Here is a 19,539-nt window from a genome sequence, read left to right on the forward strand (position 1 = left end):
TTCCCTCGCTATTCGCTCTATCGGTATCAGATCCCGTTTCCACCCCTCCCCCCCCCGTCCCCCCGTCCCCTGCGTCCCCTGCGTCCTCTGCGTCCCCTGCGTCCCCTGCTTCTATCCTCATTGGTAGCATCATTTAACCCCCATGTACTACTGTATACTATTCATTTCAAACTACTCCGTAGTGATAGGCAGAATAGCTGGTATTCAAATACAACTTTCCCTTTCCCCCCCCCCCCTTCTAGGCAGCTACTTGACGTCATTGCTGACGAACGCAAATCGACGCAAAGCGGCGTTCTTGAAACAAAGGTAGTTAACTAGCTATGTATGCGTTCCAAGTCGGAATGAGGAATGAGGAAGGAGAGCGAATGTGGGCATGATGTAGTTAGGGGAACGACCGTCGGGTGGCGAACTTTCGCGTGGACCGTGGAAGTGTTATATATACCACCTAATGGATATGTCTACATCTGTAGGGCATGTGGTGGGAAAGGAGACGGGCTAGGGGGGGGGGGCGGCGGGAGAGGGACTTCAAAAATCAGGATATAGTTAAATATTTAGCGTGGTTTCTTCTAGGTAGTTAGTGTAGTGGGGCCAAATAAAGGAAAATGGGACTAATCTTCCACAGCGTTGATGTCCTTGGGTTGTTCTGGCCGGTTTGGTACGTAGGGATTTGGGGGTATTCCGCGGGTGGGAAGGGGGGGGGCGGGACGAAACAGGTATTTAATGTACAGTACTTGTACATGGATCGGTAGGTTATCACATCCGTTTTGAACTTATTCCCATTTCACATTGTCACTTGGTTTGGGTTTGGCAATTCTCGCCATTCTGGGCTAGGTAGAAGGCACAAGGGGTGAGAGAATAGAGGACAAATCAATCTGGTTTGGCAGGGAAGGTTTGGTGGTTTGTAGGAATAATTCACTGATTGAAGATAAGTGAAGAGGGAAGCAAAAGAGAGGGAGAAACTGAGAAATAAATAAATAAATAAAAAAAAAAAGAAAAGAAAAGAAAAGCTCATGAAACTTTGAGAATGTTCATTCATTGTGTGAAGCATAGATTGCATTAATAATTGTACATGTTTATAAAACATGTGAAAAGAAGGTAGCCTTTTTTCCCCGTTAACTAACTAGAAAAAGAAGTTAAAAAAGTTCGACGATGAAACAGATGTAGACGCGAGGAGATTTCAATATATGAAAATAAAAAAATAAAACAAAAGTGCAAATTTGAAAGTTGAATAGAAAGACACGTCCAAATGAAAGTGACAAAGGCAAAGAAAAAAATGCACCTCGTGTGTGATTACATAGATCATGACATAGAGACACAGGCAAAATCGACGCCCATGGTTTGTGAAAAGGAAATGCAATATAAAAAGCTTTCAACTGCGAGGCAATGAAGTCAGAAAAAAAAAAAAAAAAAAAGGGGGGGGAGTGGTTGGGAGAAATTGGAGAATAGAGGGAGGTAAAAAAAAAAAATCAGGTCGTGTGCGTTTCCGACATAATGACATCAAAGGAGAAAACGGTAAAGGATAAACAGATAAAATAAGGAAATGAAGTGAAACTCGGGAAGAGTAGATAAAAACATAAGAGAATCGTAATAAAATGGTGGCTGTTGGTTGAAAGGCGAGTGGGAAGGGGGGTAACTAGGTAGAGCTAAAAAGAACGTGACTGTGACGAACGTTGAGCGCGGAAAAAAGAACGTTATCAATGCTGTAAGGATTGACGGGGAATTGGGAAAATCTTCTGGAAATGCAGCCTGACAAGGACTACGCTCGGAATCGATATGGATAAGGATTGATTGAAGCACTCTCTCTGTTTCGATCTTGCGCGGGTTTCGGGCTACATCCATGCAATCCATTGGGAAGCTCTTCTGTAGATGGTCCGCGAATTCAAATCCCCCCGGAAGCGAAACAATAAAGAGGATAACCCTTTGAAAAGTTGAGCCGACCCAATACGCCGAAGGAAAACAATTTAGCTCCCGTGCAGCAAAGTCCAAAACTTTTCAACTTTTCGGCAGTCCACATGATAGAGCCGTTCCCGTCTCGTTTCGCTGGTTCGTTCACTTTTTTTCATGATGTCACACCCCATTTTGGATACACAGGTCAACATATCTTGAAAAATCCACCTCGGGAGTGGCACAAGCCAGATCGCTCTACTCCCCACTCTCTCATCTGGTTCTCTCAGAATTGCAGCGCTGCACATAATTCATCGCCGTATCGGAAGTCCTTCCGTATGCTGCGGTGGACTAGTACCCGCGCTCCCCTCTTGCCCTTTGGCGGTTGTAGAAGTAGTTGTAGCTTTCTTCGCATCAGGGGATGAGGACGCTGCTGCCGCCTGTGGTTGATCCGGTTCGTCGTCGATGCTAGTTTGTCGGTTTAAGAAGCTGCTCTCTTTGACGGGACTGCGGCTGATGCTGGCGTGGAAATTATGGTTCGAGACCCCATGCGGCTGGAGACTGGAGTGTGGACCGTTATTGAAGGGACTGGGGATGCTGCTGCTGGGGGGCGGGGAGGTGGCAGTTAGGTGGGGGATGTTTTCTGGGAGGGGATGCCGGGATCCGATGCTGGTAACGCCAACGTCTGAGGCTTTGCCGGCTTTGCTGAGTGCGTAGTCTCCTGAGTCGAAGTATTTTCGTTCCTGGTTTGGTGAAAATGGGGGAGGTGATTTGTTAGTGATGTAGATTGATTTACCGCGGAACAATGGAGGAGGGATGTGGTGAGGGTGTGGTGGAAACATGTGCATCGATTAAGGCATTGAAGGAAAGAAAGCGTATAGCAATTCATTGACATACCTTCAGCTTATTCTGCAGCAAATCCTTCTTGGTGGGCATTTTGCCATAGAGCCGGAATAATCTTTGCTCGTCCGGGCTGAGCGACTGTATATTGCAGTGAGGTTAGCTAGATTCTGGACATAACGAGAGAAGGTCAGGGCAAAGTGGTCAGGGTTCCGCTCACGCTAATATCCACTTTGTTTTTCTGATGAGGATTCATCTTTCCAGGTCGACTGGACTTTTTCACCAGTAGGGAGAGAGCAGGTGTTTAGGTGCTTCTCGGTTGTTGTTTCAAACTGCTATGCCTTTGAGGGATGTGAGATTCAACCCAAAGCTAAATTCCGAGGAGCGAAAGCCAGGTATGGCAGCACGACAAATGAGAGACAGGGTATCTGCAGTCCGAGATAAAGTAGCACGATGTTTGGTCCAGAAGTAGAATGATGGTGAGAGTTGATGACGAAGGTTGAAATAGTCTCGGAGGTTCTGGCTGAAGTCGGTGGTCGTTCGTTATCGATAGGATGCGAGGGGGGGGGAAGATAGTGGGGGGAAATCCTGATTGATAAATACACGCGGGATTACAGCTGAGAAGAACCGACGAATCTCACTGAGCTTGAGGGCGTCCCAGAACGAAAAATGGCAAATACGGAGTTTGTGTAGTTGGAAGATGATGACAACGGTGAAGGGAGTTGGGGAAAAGAATAATATTTTAAATAAGGTATTTCCCTGATGTGAATTCCAGAAATATTGCCAGTTATGGATAAAATACAGGGTGATAAATATGCCATCCAACAACACATCCTTATAGCCACAGCAATGGTTATGGACAGGGAAGGGGGCGCTAAGAGTTTAGTTAAACTTGGTTAAAGACGATTAACTAAAACACTAAATCAGCCCCCAAAATCCAGCCCCTACCTAGCAGGTTTGTCCGGTAAGTTTATTACATGACCCAACCACGGCCTGTTACAATACGTAATCTACCTACATAGCAAGCACGCACTTACTCACCTCGAGCTGGGTATCTGTTGGGATGGATTCACTTCAAAGTATGTATTAGTTATTCCCCTCGACAATGTCGAAATAAAACAAGAAAGATACATCTATCGGATTTCTATCTTAAGAAATAGAATAAAAAAGCTGCCGAGATAAACTTGAATATCAACAGTGCGGTATGGTAATAGTCGTAATACGTACCAGTACGGGAGTACATCCATAATTCCGCCCTGTCACCTGACATCATTGCCCAAGGAGGAAAAACGGCTAAACAATCGCCAGCAACTTATTGAGTGGTAGCATTTAAACCAGGCCAGGCATTTGACAGTTCGACAGCAAGGAAATCGAACGAAGGAGCTGATCGGGAAAGAACTTTTTTTTTTTTTAATCTCGAAAACATAGTTAGCCTTTCTCCCCTCCCTTATTGGTTTAAATAATATTTTTTTAAGCATTTTAGAGTGACCAGGAGATCGCGCCGTTGGATGGTGTAGTTCTCCACCCCTATCAGTTACTATATTTTACCATTACTCCCCCTATCAGGAATATACCAACGCAGAAGATAAAGGAAGTGGAAGAATTCGGGCAGTTTAATCACTGAACGTGCTGCTAATCCCATATTATATACCTGCACCTGGGAAAAGTTTGCTACTCAGGTGAATCCGCAAACGCAAAATCCAGCATTTCGCATATTTCCCATTTCAATTCTCAGAAAGAGACGAACAAAAAGCTAGGAAAAAAATATGAATAACGAATCTCAAACACAGTCATCGACATCGACCTTTGTAGTCGAACACCTGGACCCAGAACTGGGCGCCTGGTCCGCTCTGGAATATGGCTGCATTGCTCGAGAGTCCAGCGCCGCTGGCGCAAGATTTCTCCTGACATCGGTACCGGAGTCATTAAAGATGCCCGATGAGCTTGCTACGCTAAGCAGCTTAGAGGTGGAGCATAGGGGGGTCGAAGACATTTTTGCAGATAGGAAGGAGAAAGTATGCCTACTGGATCCGTCAGCGAAGACGGAGCTGTGTCCACAGGATGGGGATGAGTTTGAGGTTTTCTTGTTTGGTGGGATACTTGGTACGGTTGAACTACGATGACTAGTATGGTGATGGTGAATATATTATGAAGGAACTTGAAAGCATGTGGAAATATGCATCAGTCTCGACATATTATGTATCACTTTGATGAAGAATAAAAACAGAAGACGAGACGAAACTAATTGATTTTTATTCTTTCGTGTTCAGGTGATGATCCCCCCCGAGGTACGTGTTTCTGCATACCAAAAATATAGCGCCCCCTGAATTCAATATGTATGTACACCACAGTCGGGACTGATGAATACTGATTCCTACCCGCCAGACCGCACATCGGAGCTACGTCAGAAAGGTTATGCGGGTCGCAGATTAGGGCCCAAACAAATGACGACTGACACCGCAGTCAGAGTGACCAGAATAGTAACGCAAGGCAAAGGTGAGCATTGCGAGCAATGCGAGGTGTTAAGTTCATAGTTCCGAAAATTCCTACTAACCAGAACCCCTACCTCTCCGAATAGTGCCATTGGAGGATATTCCCTATGTGGACTTCCCGGAGCTACGTCTTAATGAGCACGAAAGTACTGAGATGCCATTTCGATATGTGAAGGGTGAAGATGGAAAGCCGATTATGCCTGAGGTTAGTTGGAGCTGTTCGAGCTTTTGACCCTTTTGAATCCTTTCCGATTTCGTACAGTAAATACTGACAATGTTTGATAGGGGATGGTTGAGCTGATCAAAAGCGACTCGGATAAGGGCCTGGACGATCTTCTTTAGGGAGTAATGAATAGAGAGGATTTTACCGATAGAGAAAAATATGAATTTTCCAGACCAAGTCATGAGAAAGCCGTCTTGCCAAGGCTTCCTTTCCCGATGTGACTTAGCGTGGCTTGACCGGGCAGAGGCTGTGGATCACGTGATAATCGTAATTTACAGATAAGACAGATAACTATCAACTATGCAACCCTCTCTAGTTATCAACAATCGTCTTTGACCCCTTTTCCCTTCTCTCATTATATAAATTGTTTAGACCACTATCATTTCTCTCGTTCACTCTGCTTTTAAACAGTTCATGTCTTATTAAATAACTCTGTTCTCTAAATCCTATCCGCTCGACATCCCGAAACTACTCACGACCGTGATCTGTCTCCGATTTCCAATCCGCCGTGCTCCGCCTGGCTCATCCGGACAGTCTCCCAGGACCTCAAATCCCTTCACACATGAGGTTTTAATGTGTACTAAGTGAGGGCGGTGTGGAATTTCCCCCCTCGTTTGGGACGACCCCTCGTTGCGGTCAAACCACCATGGGTTTCTCTGAAACTCGAGCCTACTCGGCATGGGGCGCCTGGTCGACATGGCTCACAATCTGTCTAGCGCTGGCAAACTTACTCCCTGTCACTGCGAAGTCTGCAGCAGATTATTTTGTAGATTCACTGCCGGGCCAACCTGAAGGCCCGCTGGTGAAAATGCATGCTGGGTGAGTACCATATTCACGTAATAAGGGGAGCTGTTAGGAAATCCATTCTAATTAAAATATCTTATATCTATAGGCACATCGAAATCAACCCCGAAACTAGTGGAAACTTCTTCTTCTGGCATTTTGCCAACAGTCACATTGCCGATAAACCACGGACCATAGTATGGTTGAACGGGGGACCTGGCTGCAGTTCAGAGGACGGCGCGCTCATGGAAATTGGACCATACAGGGTTACAGATGATCATATGCTAAATCGTACGGACGGCTCTTGGGACGAATTTGCCAATTTACTGTTTGTGGATCAGCCGGTGGGCACTGGCTTTAGCTATGTCAGCACAGGGGCCTACGTCAGTGAGCTCGATGAGATGACCTCACAGTTCGTAACGTTTATGGAGAAATGGTTTGAGCTGTTCCCACATTATGAAAAAGATGATGTAAGACGGTGATTTTTTTGCCCCCTACCCCTTGTTTAAAGACGATGTCAAACATTTTTTTTTGCTAATGGCAACTCGTTTTAGCTTTATTTTGCTGGAGAATCGTATGCGGGGCAATACATACCGTATATCGCACGTGCAATTCTCGATCGGAATAAGAAGGAATCAGTGCAAGCACAAAATCGACAGTGGAATCTTAAAGGCCTCCTCATTGGCAATGGCTGGATATCCCCTCGGCACCAATATCTGTCTTACCTGCCCTACGCTTATCGGGAAGGAATAATCCAGGGTGGGACTGACGCATCACTCCGCGTCGAGGCGACAATATCGAAATGCATGAAGAAATTGAACGTCGAAGACACCACTGGGACTATACATATTGCCGACTGCGAAGACATCCTCCAGACGATTGTCGATGAAACACATAAAGGAAACCGTTGCATCAACATGTATGATATCCGTCTTACAGATGCATACAGCGCATGTGGTATGAATTGGCCTCCAGACTTGAAGAATATAGAGCCATACCTCCGGTATAAGAATGTCACAGAAGCGTTACATATCAACAGTGACAAACAAACTGGCTGGACTGAATGTTCGGGTGCAGTAGGTGGCAACTTCAGGGCCCTGAAATCTAAGCCATCCGTCGAGCTACTTCCGAGGCTCCTCGAAGAGGGCCTTCCCATTCTTCTATTCAGCGGCCAAAAGGACCTAATATGCAATCACATGGGCACCGAAGACATGATCAAAGACATGAAATGGTCTGGCGGGACAGGATTCGAACTCTCCCCGGGCGTCTGGGCCCCACGACAAGATTGGACCTTCGAAGGCGACTCGGCAGGCTTCTATCAACAGGCACGAAACCTGACATACGTCCTATTCTACAACGCCAGCCACATGGTACCCTTCGACTACCCACGGCGCACCCGCGACATGCTCGATAAATTCATAGGCGTCGATATCACAGACATCGGCGGCAATCCTGCCGATTCTCGAATCGGCGGCGAAAAGGGCCCCACCACCTCCGTCGGCGGCCATCCAAACAGCACCACCGCCGCTGAGCGCGAGAAGGAGAAGATGAAGTCCGCTGCGTGGAAGGCATATTACAAATCCGGCGAGGTGGCGCTTATCGTCGTCGCCATCGCCGCTATCATATGGGGCGTTTTCATCTGGCGGTCGCGCCGCCAGAAGCTCCGGAACTCAAGCCATGAGTACCGTGGCATATACCCGATGCTGGGATCGAGTAGCTCGGGATCCCTGCCCAGGTTTTCAAATAAACGGGGTAGAAGTGCGGATGATGTTGAGGCGGCGGATTTCGACGAGACGGAGCTGGATGAGCGGCTGAGTCGCGCTGTGTCGTCGAGATCGAGTAGAGAGCATGAGCCTTATGCTATTGGGGAGGAGGACGGGAGTGATCGGGAGGGTGAGGGGTCTGATGAACGGAGAGGCCTCGTTGATAAATCGTGAAGGAACGGGGCAGGGGCAAGAGGATGGGCGGGGTTGACCTGGAACACAGTAAACTACTGGCCATGTAACCCTTGAAAGTCACTTCTCTCAGTCTACTCCGAATATCCCAGAACGTCCTCACATCTATCTGGCCAGCCGAGCCAACAACCGAAAGGTTCTTATTCCTTAGAATACCACCCTCCTATCTACCTACCTACCTACCTATCCAACTGGCGCCTTTTGTCCCTATACTTCTTCCCCTTCAACCTTCAACTTCCTATCCATTTTATTCTACGCACTACCCCCTTCTTATCATCTACCAAAGATCATCATATTATATAATATATTCATGACCTTTTTGTTCACTTGATTTTTCTTTCTTTTCTTTTCTTTTCTTTTCTTTTTTGGGTTGCTAGGCTTATTATTACATGCAGGGTGTTCGGGAACCTTTTGTTAGAGCTCATCTTATATTTTGCTATGCATTCAGTTTGTGATTTCCACCATTTATAACGTCGTATTTTGGCGCTCTGTTTTTTTACTGGATACATACCTAGGCATATATCTTGATTCCACCTCGATATTATCTTCATGTCTTGTCTTGCTGCTATGCTTTTTTCCTAGCTCTGTGTCATTCTCGTACGAAGCAAGGTGTTGTTGTGCAGGGATATCTAGCTATTTCTTTAAGGTTTCTTGAATATTTCTGATGCATCGATTCATTTGAAAGAGATTTATTACGTGCGAAGTTCATCAGAATGCATAACATGCCTGGATGTAGAGCATGTGGGATTGATACAAATTCCCCCTTCTATCTAATTTGCCAATCGGGGGGAGCGGTGGAATGTGGAAACGTTTCCTAATCAGACATTAAAAAACAACATAGATTATAAGGATATATATAATCAATCAACGAATCCAAATCGCCCAGGACACATTTTTATGATCTATATAAGAACATAAAAAGTTATGCCCCAACTGATGCAAAATCCAATGGTGATCAAAACTCAGACCTGAAAATGTCAAAGGAGAGAGAGATGAACATAACAAAATACATATGCATGCATTAGTTATAGTCTATTGATCATCGTCATCATCATCTCTCCAACCTCCAAACCTTTACACAGCCATCATCACCCGTACTTATTAGCACCTCCTCCTCCTCCCCTTCCTTTCGCCCCCGATCAGCCCGCAGCGCCCAGCAAATATGATTAACCTCGTAAAGACCGTGTGCAGCATCGATCATAGCGAGGACATGCCATTCTGTTCGCGGGTTAGTTGCGTGTTCTGGTTGTGACTGTGCTTCTTGTCCCTTTGCCTGCGTAATATCATCATCATTCTTCTCTATATTATCTGCTGGCGACGAGGGGGTATCCATATCTGCATTCGCATCTGTGGCTGTAGATTCCCCCGCGGCCTTCTCCACATTCACAAATCGCTCCTGGTATACTACGATCCTCCCATCGGCGCCTGTCGACGCGATCAGCCCGCTCCGCTTGCTCCATGCAACGGAGTAGACGGATAGATCGTGCCGCGATGGTAACTGCGACTGCTCAAGCCACTTTTCGTCAGTATCGGCGGGGCGGATTATGCTGGGCATTGATGAGGGGCCGGTGTTTTGGCCGGTTGTAGGAGGGCGAGTTTGCTTATCCCATATGCGAATCGTGCGGTCGTCGGAGCAGGAGACTAGCCGGGGACCGGCAAGTGTACGCCGTTCAATCCATTGTTTCCGGCGCGTTTCTGTTATATCGGCGTCTTCTTCTCTTCCTCCATCTTCACTATCACCACTTGCAGAAACAGGAACAGTACACCCCGCCTCACCAGACTCCCACTCGACACACCACACCGTACCCTCATGGCCCCGTAGACACGCCACCTGGCCCCAATCATCAATATCCTCCCTCCACAACCGGACCGTATCATCATAACTCGCACTCGCCAAACACTCCTCAGTCGGATGCCAGCTTACCCACTTCACATCGCCCGTATGCTCCTGCATAACCGCGACGGTCTCAAAGTTATTATCGCCATCGTCCAGATCCTCCCAGATCCAGATAGACTTGTCGCGCGAGCAGGTAGCCAGCAGGGCGCCGGCGGGGGACCAGGAGAGGGATTTCACCTCGCTGTCGTGCCCGTCTAGAAGGACGGCGAAGCGCCATTCCTCGTCGTCCTCTTCTTCGTTGTTGGAGTGGGCGTCGGCGTCGGCGTCGGCGTAGGCGTTGCTGTCATTGCTTCCGGCTCCGGCACCAGCCTCCACCACAGCCATCCGATCATCATCACCTCCACGCCCGTATCCATCCCACCGCCTCCATACGCCGACTGTCGCGTCAAAACTCCCCGTCGCCAACACGCTCTCGCCTTTTACGAGAGGTTTCCATGCACAGCTGCGCACGCTGCGCTTGTGGCCGCCAGATATCGTCGAGAGTAAGGTGAAGTTCTGCAGTGAGTAGATGCGGACGGTTTTGTCGGCACTGCAGGTTGCGACGAAAGGGAGGCGCGGGTGCGGGGCTGTGAGCCAGGTCCGTTCGAGAGAGGGCGGGGTGAGAGGGGAGAGGAGGGTTATAGCTGGAGATGGGATCGTAGGCATTTTTGAAGGGTGTCTGAGGTGGTGGTGGAGAGTGGAGGGGGAAACAGGAAGCGAGGGGGAGGGGGGGGTGGGAGAGGCAGGACGGACTGTCAGGACGGAGGTGTTGAAATCGTCCCTGTTGCGGCTGTTCCTCTGAGTTATAGAATTATATTGAGTTAGGCCATACGGCTAGCCTGTGTTTTAGAATATTAATACGTATATAAAACCACGCAGGTACATATTATCCTGACAAGAACCCTTCGCAAAATCACCTCCCCTCCCTCTCCCCCGCCTGCCCCAGTAATACCGAATTCCCAAGATAAAGAGGAGAAAGCAAAGGTAGTTGAACTCACCTGCCCGTATAAACAGAGTAATTTAATTCGAAGTCCACAATTCCCACAAACATCCGCAATTATTAAAATGGACGACAAACCAAACGTAAATTGCAAAAAAAAAAAAAAAAAAGTGATGTTTCTCCCCGCGGGGCGGAGGTGGAAATTTCCCGATGTGGCTTGATCGAGTTTAGCTAGATCAGATAACTTAAGCGCGATGATGTCACTGCCAGCACATTATTCTGATCTTTAAAAAAAAAATTGATTCAAAATGAATATAACATATCTAGATAAAAATAATACACTCAATAGATTATTCAAAGATACGTATATAGGAAAAACAAAAAAAAGAATTTCACCACTCGCCAATATGTTGTTTGCAACCTGGTTATATTATCCAAAAAAAAGGGTGATCTGAATTCCTCTCAACGCTCATTACCACACGTTAAAAAGGTGACAATAGGGGGAAGAAAGAAAGATGGAAATAAAAAGCAAAGAAATATGCTAAAAGACATGCATGTCTGAATTGATGGAGAAGGGCCTGAACATGAGAAACAGTGAGAAGTAAAAAAAACCATTAAAGGTAAGAATAAAAATAACGCAACATGGGTGGTGAGAAAGACACACCAGACCCACCGTCTCTAGTAAAAAACAAAAAAGAAAAAAAGCAAAACCGGCATTATCATATGAAAACCGACCCCGAAACCGGTGCATCTAAAAAAACACCCAGCCAAATCTACAATCCATGCGATGCCTCTATCACGCATAACACATAACCCTCATCACTAATCACTCATCGCTCATTCTCATCCTTCCCCCCCTCGCCCTCGCCCCCACCCTCGCCCCCGCCCTCCCCGTCCTCCCTCTCACTCCAAATCCCCTCATAAACCATCCCATGACACAACCAATCTACCTCCCTAACCTTCCCCAAGCTCTCCACAATCTTGCCCACCTCGCTCACAAACTCCGGCATGCCCGCGGCCGCCAGACTCTGGCTCGCCGTCGCCGTGGTCCGCACCCGCTCGCTGGCGCTCGACGCGCTGAGGCGCGCGAGGACATGTGCTCGGAGCCGGGAGAGCATGAGTTTCGTCACGGGGTCGGTGAAACAGCCTGCATTTGCGGTATTGGTGGTGGTGTTGTTATTGTATGCGTCTGAGCCTGATGATGATGAGGGGGAGAAATGAGAGGAAGGTAGTAATGCGATTGTATCTGGTGAGATTGAGGCAGCTGAGGAAGCTGAGGCGGTAGCTGTGGCCGTGGCCGTGATGGATGCTGCCGTCGCGGGGCTAAGGACACGTTTGATGGTGGAGAATAGCTGTGCCCGCGTTGATGCGGGCATGGCATGTGAGGACTCAAGGATCGACTGGACGCGTTCGGGTTTTATGTCGTTGAAATCAAGAGCCATGATCCGCTCTGCTTCGCTCTTCCACTGGGACCGGACATCGCGTTTAAGGAGGTTCTTGGCACTTAGAAGGATCGAGGCGGTGGCTGCGATTTTGAAGGCGCGTGAGCGTAGTTGGTCGAGGCGTCCGCGATCCATATCTAGGGTTTCGGGAATGAGTTCGGGACGTAGATGTCTGTTGCTTAAGACTAGGTCGACGAGGCCCTGTGCGTAGATTTTGGCTACAGGTGGCTTGTAATCCGAGTTCAGATTGTCTGGGTCACGTTTCTTCATGTCTTCGATGATGGCGTTGCGGTTCACACGCCAAAATGCCCGCGTCTTCTCGAGAGTAATAACCCCTTCTTGCAGAAGTGTTGAAAACACACGCTGTTCGTATCCGGGACCTTCCTGGATCAGCTGCGGAGCCGCAACATGGAGCAGGAAATTGGTATGATCCAAGGATAAAAGGTCAATGATACCCATCAATCTCGCGAGGCGGTCAATTGCATCGCCCGAAGTGTCAGTAGCAAAGGCCTTGACATCAGGGTCGCGGTATGGAGCACAGAGCTTTGGAAGAATATTGCTCATGAAATCGAAAAATGCATCATACGAGAATGTGCCTGCATTGCACTGGTTTTCAATATATTTCGGGTCGAGCACCTCGCTGATCAAAACATGTAGCGAATTCCCAGGCTTCAGTGAACGAAGCAACCTGTCCTGAATGACGCTGGCCATTGCGACCGTCCACGTAGTCCCCAATCCTTTAGCAACATCTTTCCTCATCATGTCGCACATAAGATTCATGATCTGGCGTCGTATATCCGTATACGGGCCTTGATCGATTTTGTACTCCCGGTTGATCAAAAGCTCATGCACAAGCGCTCTGTTATCCGGCAGGGCCGTCAAGGCCTTCGCAAAACGATCACGGGGGGTCATCTCCTGCTGATCCAATTGGGCTAAAGCGATTTGGTCTGCGGCGGAGAATGATTCACAGATAGGCGACTGGGCAGACTCTGGGAGCAGCTCCGCAGACGACGGAGGCACACTTGCGGCGCGGGGGATAGCCTGTTGCGAAGATCCGTTTTTCATCTTGTCCCGCTTAGATTTCCTCAAAGCTTGCTTCACCATCGCCATTGCCTTTTCAGGACCTGCCAGTCTCTTAAGACGTGCAAGCAACAAAATTTGATTCTGGCGGATGCCTTGCTGGTAATCATCAGCAACACCTCCCTCACGGTCATCTTTGACCGTCTGCCAGATAAGCTCCAGCTCGATGAATTGAGCTAACATGATTTCTATCAAGACTGAGGAATCGTGGGTCTTCCAGGCGTGAAATGCAGAAAAGAAAGTATTGTAGGACTCCGACAATGCCTGGAGATCGGCGGCAAGCGAGGCAGGCCACACCCCAATAGCTGATAATTGAGAAATAACCTGCTCGAAAATGACGAGCAAATCCCGACCTTTTGCGATAAGATCCTGCTCTTGCTCTCCATTGCTGCTAAGAACTTGTGCCGGATGGGCCAATATCAAATAGCTGCTAAGGAATGTACGGACAGCGCCACGTTCACCCATCGCGCCCCCTTCTGTATCCTGCAAACCGCACAGGCGCAGAACCTTGGCCGTCACAACCAAGAGTTTCTCCGCAGACAGCAAAGCCCCAACCTCGTCAAAACTCAAAGCGCGGATCCGCTCCAGGGAAAGGTCAACCTCTCGAAATTCCTTGATAACAGTGCGCGCATAGTGATTGCGCCATGCCCGCTGAATAATCCGCGAAGCACTAGTCCGGCTCATCTGCTTAATGGACGCCTTGGCCAGCCTCTTCTCCTCAGCTGCGGCAAGACTCGTAGTCCGTGGCCGTCGGGTATTTTGCTGATAAAGCAGCCTTCTCTTCTCTGCCTCTGCAAATTTCTCCGCCATCTCCAATCGCTGCCTAGCATGCTCTGCCGCCTTCCGCTCCTTCATATCCTCAGCTTTCTTCTTTGCTCTTCGCACCTCCTCCTCGCATTTGGCCGTAATTTCAGCCAGCAACTTCTCACGCGCCTGCTTGGCAGCCAAAGCCCTTTCCTCCCGCAATATATGTTTGGACTCGTTCTTGGCAAGCGCCGCGCGCAGCCGGACCTTTTCCGCATGTGCTGCGCGGTCAGCAAGGCGCGCTTTACGAGATTCGATGATGGACGCACGGCGTAGGTGTTGCGCAACATGGTCACTGTGCGGGCCCCCGTGGGACGAGATATTCGAGTGCAACGAGGATATCGAGCTGCGGCGGGAGGAAGTGGCAGACGCGCGCCGACGGCCGCTTGACTTTTGATAGAAACGTGCGGCGAGCTTAGCTGGTAAGGCGAGGGATGTGTTCGCGTCGCCTGACGACATGTCTACGTCGCCTTCATTGGTAGTGGCGGTTGACGAGGTCGCTTGGGCTGTATCGGGCAGATGCATTTCCAGGTCGGAATTCCGCCGGACAATCATAGGTAACGGTAATGCGAGTGGGGAAGGGTAATTCCAAAATGGTAAAGTCTTGGTTGAATAATGATATTTTCAAGTAAGAGGAAAATAAAACAAGCAAGCAACAAAATAAAAATCGGGTAGGCGGTTTTGCTTTCCCAAGGCTTCCAACAGGGTCAGAGTTGACAAACTGTGGCCGTTGCGTTCCAGGTGCTTGGATAAAAGAATCAACAAACAGCAATAGCCTCGCAAGCGCAAGGGGCGACGATTTAGAATTCGACGGAACAAGCTGACGAATGGAGGTCCTAGGTAATAATAGATGGCACAGGCGTCCGTAAGCGGTTTCAGAGCCGCTGGGATCGAGCGGAATGGTGAAACGAGAAGACGTCGATGGGCGGAAAACAAGGACTGGCACGAAAAGAAAGAATAAAAGTAGTCGACAGCCGGCAGAGGTAATGGGGTTGCTTGTCGAATACACCGTAAGTAAGCAACGATGTTAAGGAGAGGACAAAGAAGAAGAGGAAGAAGAGGAAGAAGTTGTAACTAGCTGCAACGAAGGAGGAAGAGGAAAGAAAGTTGGATGAAGTCAGGTCACATGCTGGGAGGCCAATGGGGAAGTTAGTTACTTGATTGGTACTTACACTGCCCATATATTCCAGAGCAAAGATACAGGTAGCTACCAGGTACTCCTCATTTCTTTTGGCGGGGATCTGAAACAATCCTGGACCAAGATTAGTTTGCTCTAAAATATCCTTGGAAAATGGATGACGACTGGGCTTCTTACCTCAGGCGGGAATACGGGTGCTGGTTGGTTGTTGTGCGGCGGCGAGTTTAACTACGCTGTTAACTAATCTATCGCGCGGGCTAAGAATAGGCTGACGCTAAGAGAGGGCCGGCTGTTTGGGGAGATCTGGTGAAGAATGATGGGAGAAATGTAGATATGATCGATGTTGCATAGCTCTAGACACTATCCAAGTCTATTTCCGTTTTATTGGTGGAATTACAATGTATTCAAATTGTAGATAATATAACTACTCTCTATGGCCGGGGGCGGGGGCGAATTTTATATGCCTCTCAACCATATCTACAAAGCCGCGAAAATATCCAAAACCACCGACATCCATCTAAAAAAACCAAAACCTATAACTACATACCAATATTTTTTTTAAAAAAGGAGATCAGATCACAATCTCGTGCCCTCCAAAATACCCACAGGAATCTCCACAACTTTATCACGCACATAATCCGCAAACCCCTTCCCCAAACAATCCAGCTTCGTCGAACTACTCACCCCACGGCCCAAAATCCCATAAATCACAAAATGCACCGCCCACAACCGCGGGAACTCAACCCGCTCGATGAAATACCCATCATCATCCTCACCCAGCAACTCCCGCATCTTCTCCCGGCTCATGAAGCTCCGGAACCAGTCCCACTGGCCCGCTGACCGCACGAAGATGCCAAAGTTGATATTGGCTCCCTTATCTCCCGATCGTGCGAGGGCGATGTCGCCTAGGCGCATGCGGGTCGTGGGGCCGAGGGTGCTTATGGCTATTGGGGAGACGGTGTTGTAGTTCTTCCGTGCCTCGAGGGCTTCGAAGGCGGGAGGGTGGCCAGCGGCGATTGATGAGGTGGTAGTTGCGGTTTCTTGGCTGCTCCCCCCGCCACCACCACCACCACTACTACTACGGCTTGGGGTGAGAATATTTACGGTTTCTTTGAGGGAATGCTGGCGGTACAGAGCTGGGTAAAAGGCGAGGTAAGGGCGTGGCAGGGCAGTTCGTTGGTCGAGGGAGAGATGGAAGCCTTAACCCAGGGTCAGCGTTAACTCACTGGTTAGGTTATCTTGAAGCAATCTTGTTCCGTAGTTACCTGAAAAGTGCTGCATGGCAAATTCGCCCATGACCATCGGCACCGCCATGACGGTGTCTGCATCCTCGGCCTGCGTAAATACACGACAGTAGGTCGTGCTCTTAAACTGGCTGGAAGGATTCGCAGCCGGGGTCCCAAGCCTGCACTCCCAGTTTCGTCAGACAAGATCTCAAAGAAATATATATATGATACGGTCTAAATTAGATAGGAAGAACTGACACTTGAAATTCCAAAAAATGGAATTTATCTGCAGTAAGACCCCTCTTTGCCAGTCCAAATCGCATCTGTTTCTCGAAAAGCTCCCATTTCTTATCGGTGCCATAGCCTGTCGCGTTTATGAGAAGCTGAGATTCGAACCCCCCTCGGTAGAATATTGCTAGTTTTGTCGTGGGAGGTGGCGGGCCACCGGTTACACCAGAAACTCGCACCCTGTTGGTTTTATATGAGTCATGAAGCTGTATCCTTAATAATGGCGGGGAGGTGATGGAATGTTAATAATGTATCTACTTACCGATCTTTTCCTACGGCCTCAATTGAGATGTTCTGTGTATATGCCTTGACGTCACCTAAACGCCATTGTCGTTGTTAGTTTCCCCGAAAATCCCGAAAATAGATAAGAAAAAAAGAAAAGGGGGAGGGGGGGTTAGTTGAGAGCAGGGGAAGAAAAAAGCTTACTATTAAGATAAACATCTCCCTGCAGCTCATACAAAAACTGACACTTAACCACATCCACATTCACAAGCCCCTTCGTCCCTTCATGCTTTGTAACCACACAACTCCCCCCAGCATCCACCTCCACAATCCCAAACGGCAAATCCACAAATCTATCGAGATCATACTCCGAGAAGCCCGAGAAATTCGACCCGGTCACGTACGCCGAGCATTCAATGAGGTGGCCCGCAATCAATGCCCCGGCTAGCGCGTCATAGTACGTCTCCTTCCATCCGTGCCAATACCATGCGGCGCCGATTACGGGGGAGGCATCTGCGACACGTCCACAAATTATGATATCGGCGCCTGCTTCCAGGCCCTTGACGATTGCGCGGGCGCCGAGGTATGTGTTTGCGGAAACGACTGGTTTACCCTGGGTGTCCAGGAGATCGTTGGTGTGCGCCTGCGTCTGGATTTCCGGGTTGTTGGAGTCGAGATGGGCGGGCAGTGTGCCTGTCTTTGCGAGGCTGTCCCGTACCTCGTCGAGGAGGTTGTCGCCGGCGACGTAGGCGACTTTTAGGTCATAGCCTCGGCTGCTTACCTAGCCATAACCTCAGTATTTCGGGGGTTCTTGTCTCAAATAAAAAGGGGGTTGGGGGCGGGGGGGAAAGCAACCGCTTACCAGCTTCTGGGTTTGAACAGCCAAACCACGAGGGTTCAAAGCGCCCCCGTTGATAACTATTTTGATCCGCTTAGCCGCGATAGCGTCTATCGATTGCTGGATCCCATCCCATGCATACGGATCATATCCAGGATGCTGTCCGGCCGCCATCGCCTCCGCATGTTCGGCCAGGTTCATTTCTAAATCATCACATAAGTATTTAAGTAGATGATTCTCTCCCTCTTCCGAACAAACAGAAACGGGAAAAGGCCTTTTTTAATTTTAATCCTTCAACTACACACCTGCAAGATAATCTCCCGTAATGAAATCCACATCCCCAAGCGTTGCCTGCCGCAGCATTTGATATCCGGGATCGCCTGTGCACGTGGTATATTTATTAGCCTAAATTGTTTTTTGAAATAGACGATATATAAGGTATAAACAGTAGAGAGAGAAAGATAGAAAAAAAGAAGACCAACCTCGAGCTCCCGAGCAATTCGCAATGCGAACGGGCCGCTGCCCCTTCGTTGCCCATCTCGAGGAAGCTGCATTGTTCCGCATCTTTATCTGTCCTCTCCTCAATATTCAATGTTTTTATATATATTTCCCCTTTCCAATTTCCCAAGGGAACAAAAATGAGCAGTACCAGCAGAGAACAGAATCGAGGGAGCAACTCAGTAGCGTATACGGATGAAAAGCCCGCCATTATGAAATCAATCATATCGGGCGAAACTTTTCATTTTATCTCTATTCATTTTCATTTTTTCCCCCTCCATTATTCTCGGATCGTATCCGGGGGAAATCTTAGCCTCCCCCCCCCCCCCCGGGACCCCAGGCCCCTCTCCTGGTGGGTTGTGCAGCTTGTAGCCAAACACTGGGAACCTCGGCCTCAATATATAGCTTGCTCTTTGGCAGCCAGCCAACCAGCCCCTTTGAATAATAGTAATAATGAACACGGCGTTTTCGGGCAGCTTTTTTTCCTCAACGCCTCCCAGCCGACCCGACCTGACCGCCTCGGCTATGATTGGCAACTTTAACTTTGAAGTGGGGAGGGGAGAATGAACAATGCGGAGGCGGAGAGAGAAGCAGGAAGCAATAAAATAGTTCGGGGCTCCGCCGCTCCGCTGGCTTCCCCTTTGGAAGTGTGGGAGATAATGTACATGTACATGTACCTAGGTAGTTTCATTATCTGCTAGGGCTGGGGATGTTGAGCATGGATGTGGTCGGTACACTTCTCAAGTATGGCAGGGCTTTTTTGCCCCTCCTCAATCATTTTGGCGCAGAGCTTTGCGAATTGAATGTATGGTGGGGCATCTGTGTCGTTTGGAAACGACAACAGTTTCCAGCTAGATTGTGAATCTTGGTAGTTGTGAGGTTGTCGATGAGTCGTCCTTTATCAGAGATCTTCCCATCGAGGACGGTCATGGTCATGGTTTGGCAGGGAATGTTTGGCAGGGAGTGCAAGGGCCGAGGGGGGTCTTGGTGGCACACTACCGACTGCACGA

General features: G+C 48.6%; 7 protein-coding genes across 7 annotated transcripts; 2 read left to right on the forward strand and 5 right to left on the reverse strand.

Annotated features, from left to right (window-relative positions):
* Positions 1-486: 486 nt before the first annotated feature.
* Positions 487-3,592, reverse strand: BDBG_03942 (cAMP-regulated phosphoprotein family protein Igo1). Its single transcript, XM_002625837.2, has 3 exons — positions 2,945-3,592; positions 2,782-2,865; positions 487-2,627 (listed from the first exon to the last, which is right to left on the reverse strand). Exons 1-3 carry the CDS (start codon positions 2,978-2,980, stop codon positions 2,196-2,198), a joined length of 552 nt encoding a protein of 183 aa, XP_002625883.1. The 5' UTR covers positions 2,981-3,592; the 3' UTR covers positions 487-2,195.
* Positions 3,593-4,490: 898 nt separating this feature from the next.
* On the forward strand, positions 4,491-5,558 carry BDBG_03943 (carboxypeptidase D; the record flags this gene model as incomplete). The annotated part of the gene is made up of 5 exons (XM_002625838.1): positions 4,491-4,827; positions 4,995-5,012; positions 5,110-5,220; positions 5,303-5,421; positions 5,502-5,558. 5 exons carry the CDS (start codon positions 4,491-4,493, stop codon positions 5,556-5,558), a joined length of 642 nt encoding a protein of 213 aa, XP_002625884.1.
* A 527-nt stretch (positions 5,559-6,085) lies between these two features.
* Positions 6,086-8,159, forward strand: BDBG_03944 (carboxypeptidase D; the record flags this gene model as incomplete). Its single annotated transcript, XM_002625839.1, has 3 exons — positions 6,086-6,258; positions 6,332-6,692; positions 6,777-8,159. The coding sequence occupies 3 exons, from the start codon at positions 6,086-6,088 to the stop codon at positions 8,157-8,159; spliced, it is 1,917 nt and encodes a 638-aa protein (XP_002625885.1).
* A 355-nt stretch (positions 8,160-8,514) lies between these two features.
* BDBG_03945 (WD repeat protein) lies at positions 8,515-11,196 on the reverse strand. The gene is made up of 2 exons (XM_002625840.2): positions 11,052-11,196; positions 8,515-10,892 (listed from the first exon to the last, which is right to left on the reverse strand). The coding sequence occupies exon 2, from the start codon at positions 10,717-10,719 to the stop codon at positions 9,229-9,231; it is 1,491 nt and encodes a 496-aa protein (XP_002625886.1). The 5' UTR covers positions 10,720-10,892; positions 11,052-11,196; the 3' UTR covers positions 8,515-9,228.
* Positions 11,197-11,226: 30 nt separating this feature from the next.
* Positions 11,227-15,647, reverse strand: BDBG_03946 (uncharacterized protein). Its single transcript, XM_002625841.2, has one exon. The coding sequence runs from the start codon at positions 14,872-14,874 to the stop codon at positions 11,824-11,826; it is 3,051 nt and encodes a 1,016-aa protein (XP_002625887.1). The 5' UTR covers positions 14,875-15,647; the 3' UTR covers positions 11,227-11,823.
* Positions 15,648-16,033: 386 nt separating this feature from the next.
* Positions 16,034-18,595, reverse strand: BDBG_03947 (DUF1446 domain-containing protein; the record flags this gene model as incomplete). The annotated part of the gene is made up of 8 exons (XM_002625842.1): positions 16,034-16,656; positions 16,723-16,862; positions 16,942-17,151; positions 17,234-17,288; positions 17,398-17,974; positions 18,056-18,234; positions 18,337-18,411; positions 18,514-18,595. The coding sequence occupies 8 exons, from the start codon at positions 18,593-18,595 to the stop codon at positions 16,034-16,036; spliced, it is 1,941 nt and encodes a 646-aa protein (XP_002625888.1).
* A 708-nt stretch (positions 18,596-19,303) lies between these two features.
* BDBG_16921 (uncharacterized protein) lies at positions 19,304-19,465 on the reverse strand (the record flags this gene model as incomplete). The annotated part of the gene is made up of 1 exon (XM_031724773.1): positions 19,304-19,465. The coding sequence occupies one exon, from the start codon at positions 19,463-19,465 to the stop codon at positions 19,304-19,306; it is 162 nt and encodes a 53-aa protein (XP_031578036.1).
* Between the last annotated feature and the right edge of the window lie 74 nt (positions 19,466-19,539).

The sequence above is a fragment of the Blastomyces gilchristii genome (assembly GCF_000003855.2).
Source record: "Blastomyces gilchristii SLH14081 genomic scaffold supercont1.6, whole genome shotgun sequence".
Lineage (NCBI taxonomy): Eukaryota > Fungi > Ascomycota > Eurotiomycetes > Onygenales > Ajellomycetaceae > Blastomyces > Blastomyces gilchristii.

Excerpts from the sequence above, each read along its gene's own strand:
- BDBG_03946 (XM_002625841.2), bottom strand. The coding sequence starts at position 14,874 with ATGATTGTCCGGCGGAATTCCGACCTGGAAATGCATCTGCCCGATACA.
- BDBG_03942 (XM_002625837.2), bottom strand. The coding sequence starts at position 2,980 with ATGAATCCTCATCAGAAAAACAAAGTGGATATTAGC. Across the intron at positions 2,866-2,944 it reads AAAACAAAGTGGATATTAGC|TCGCTCAGCCCGGACGAGCA; the intron begins GTGAGCGGAACC and ends TGCAATATACAG. Across the intron at positions 2,628-2,781 it reads TGCTGCAGAATAAGCTGAAG|GAACGAAAATACTTCGACTC; the intron begins GTATGTCAATGA and ends TCACCAAACCAG.
- BDBG_03945 (XM_002625840.2), bottom strand. The coding sequence starts at position 10,719 with ATGCCTACGATCCCATCTCCAGCTATAACCCTCCTCTCCCCTCTCACC.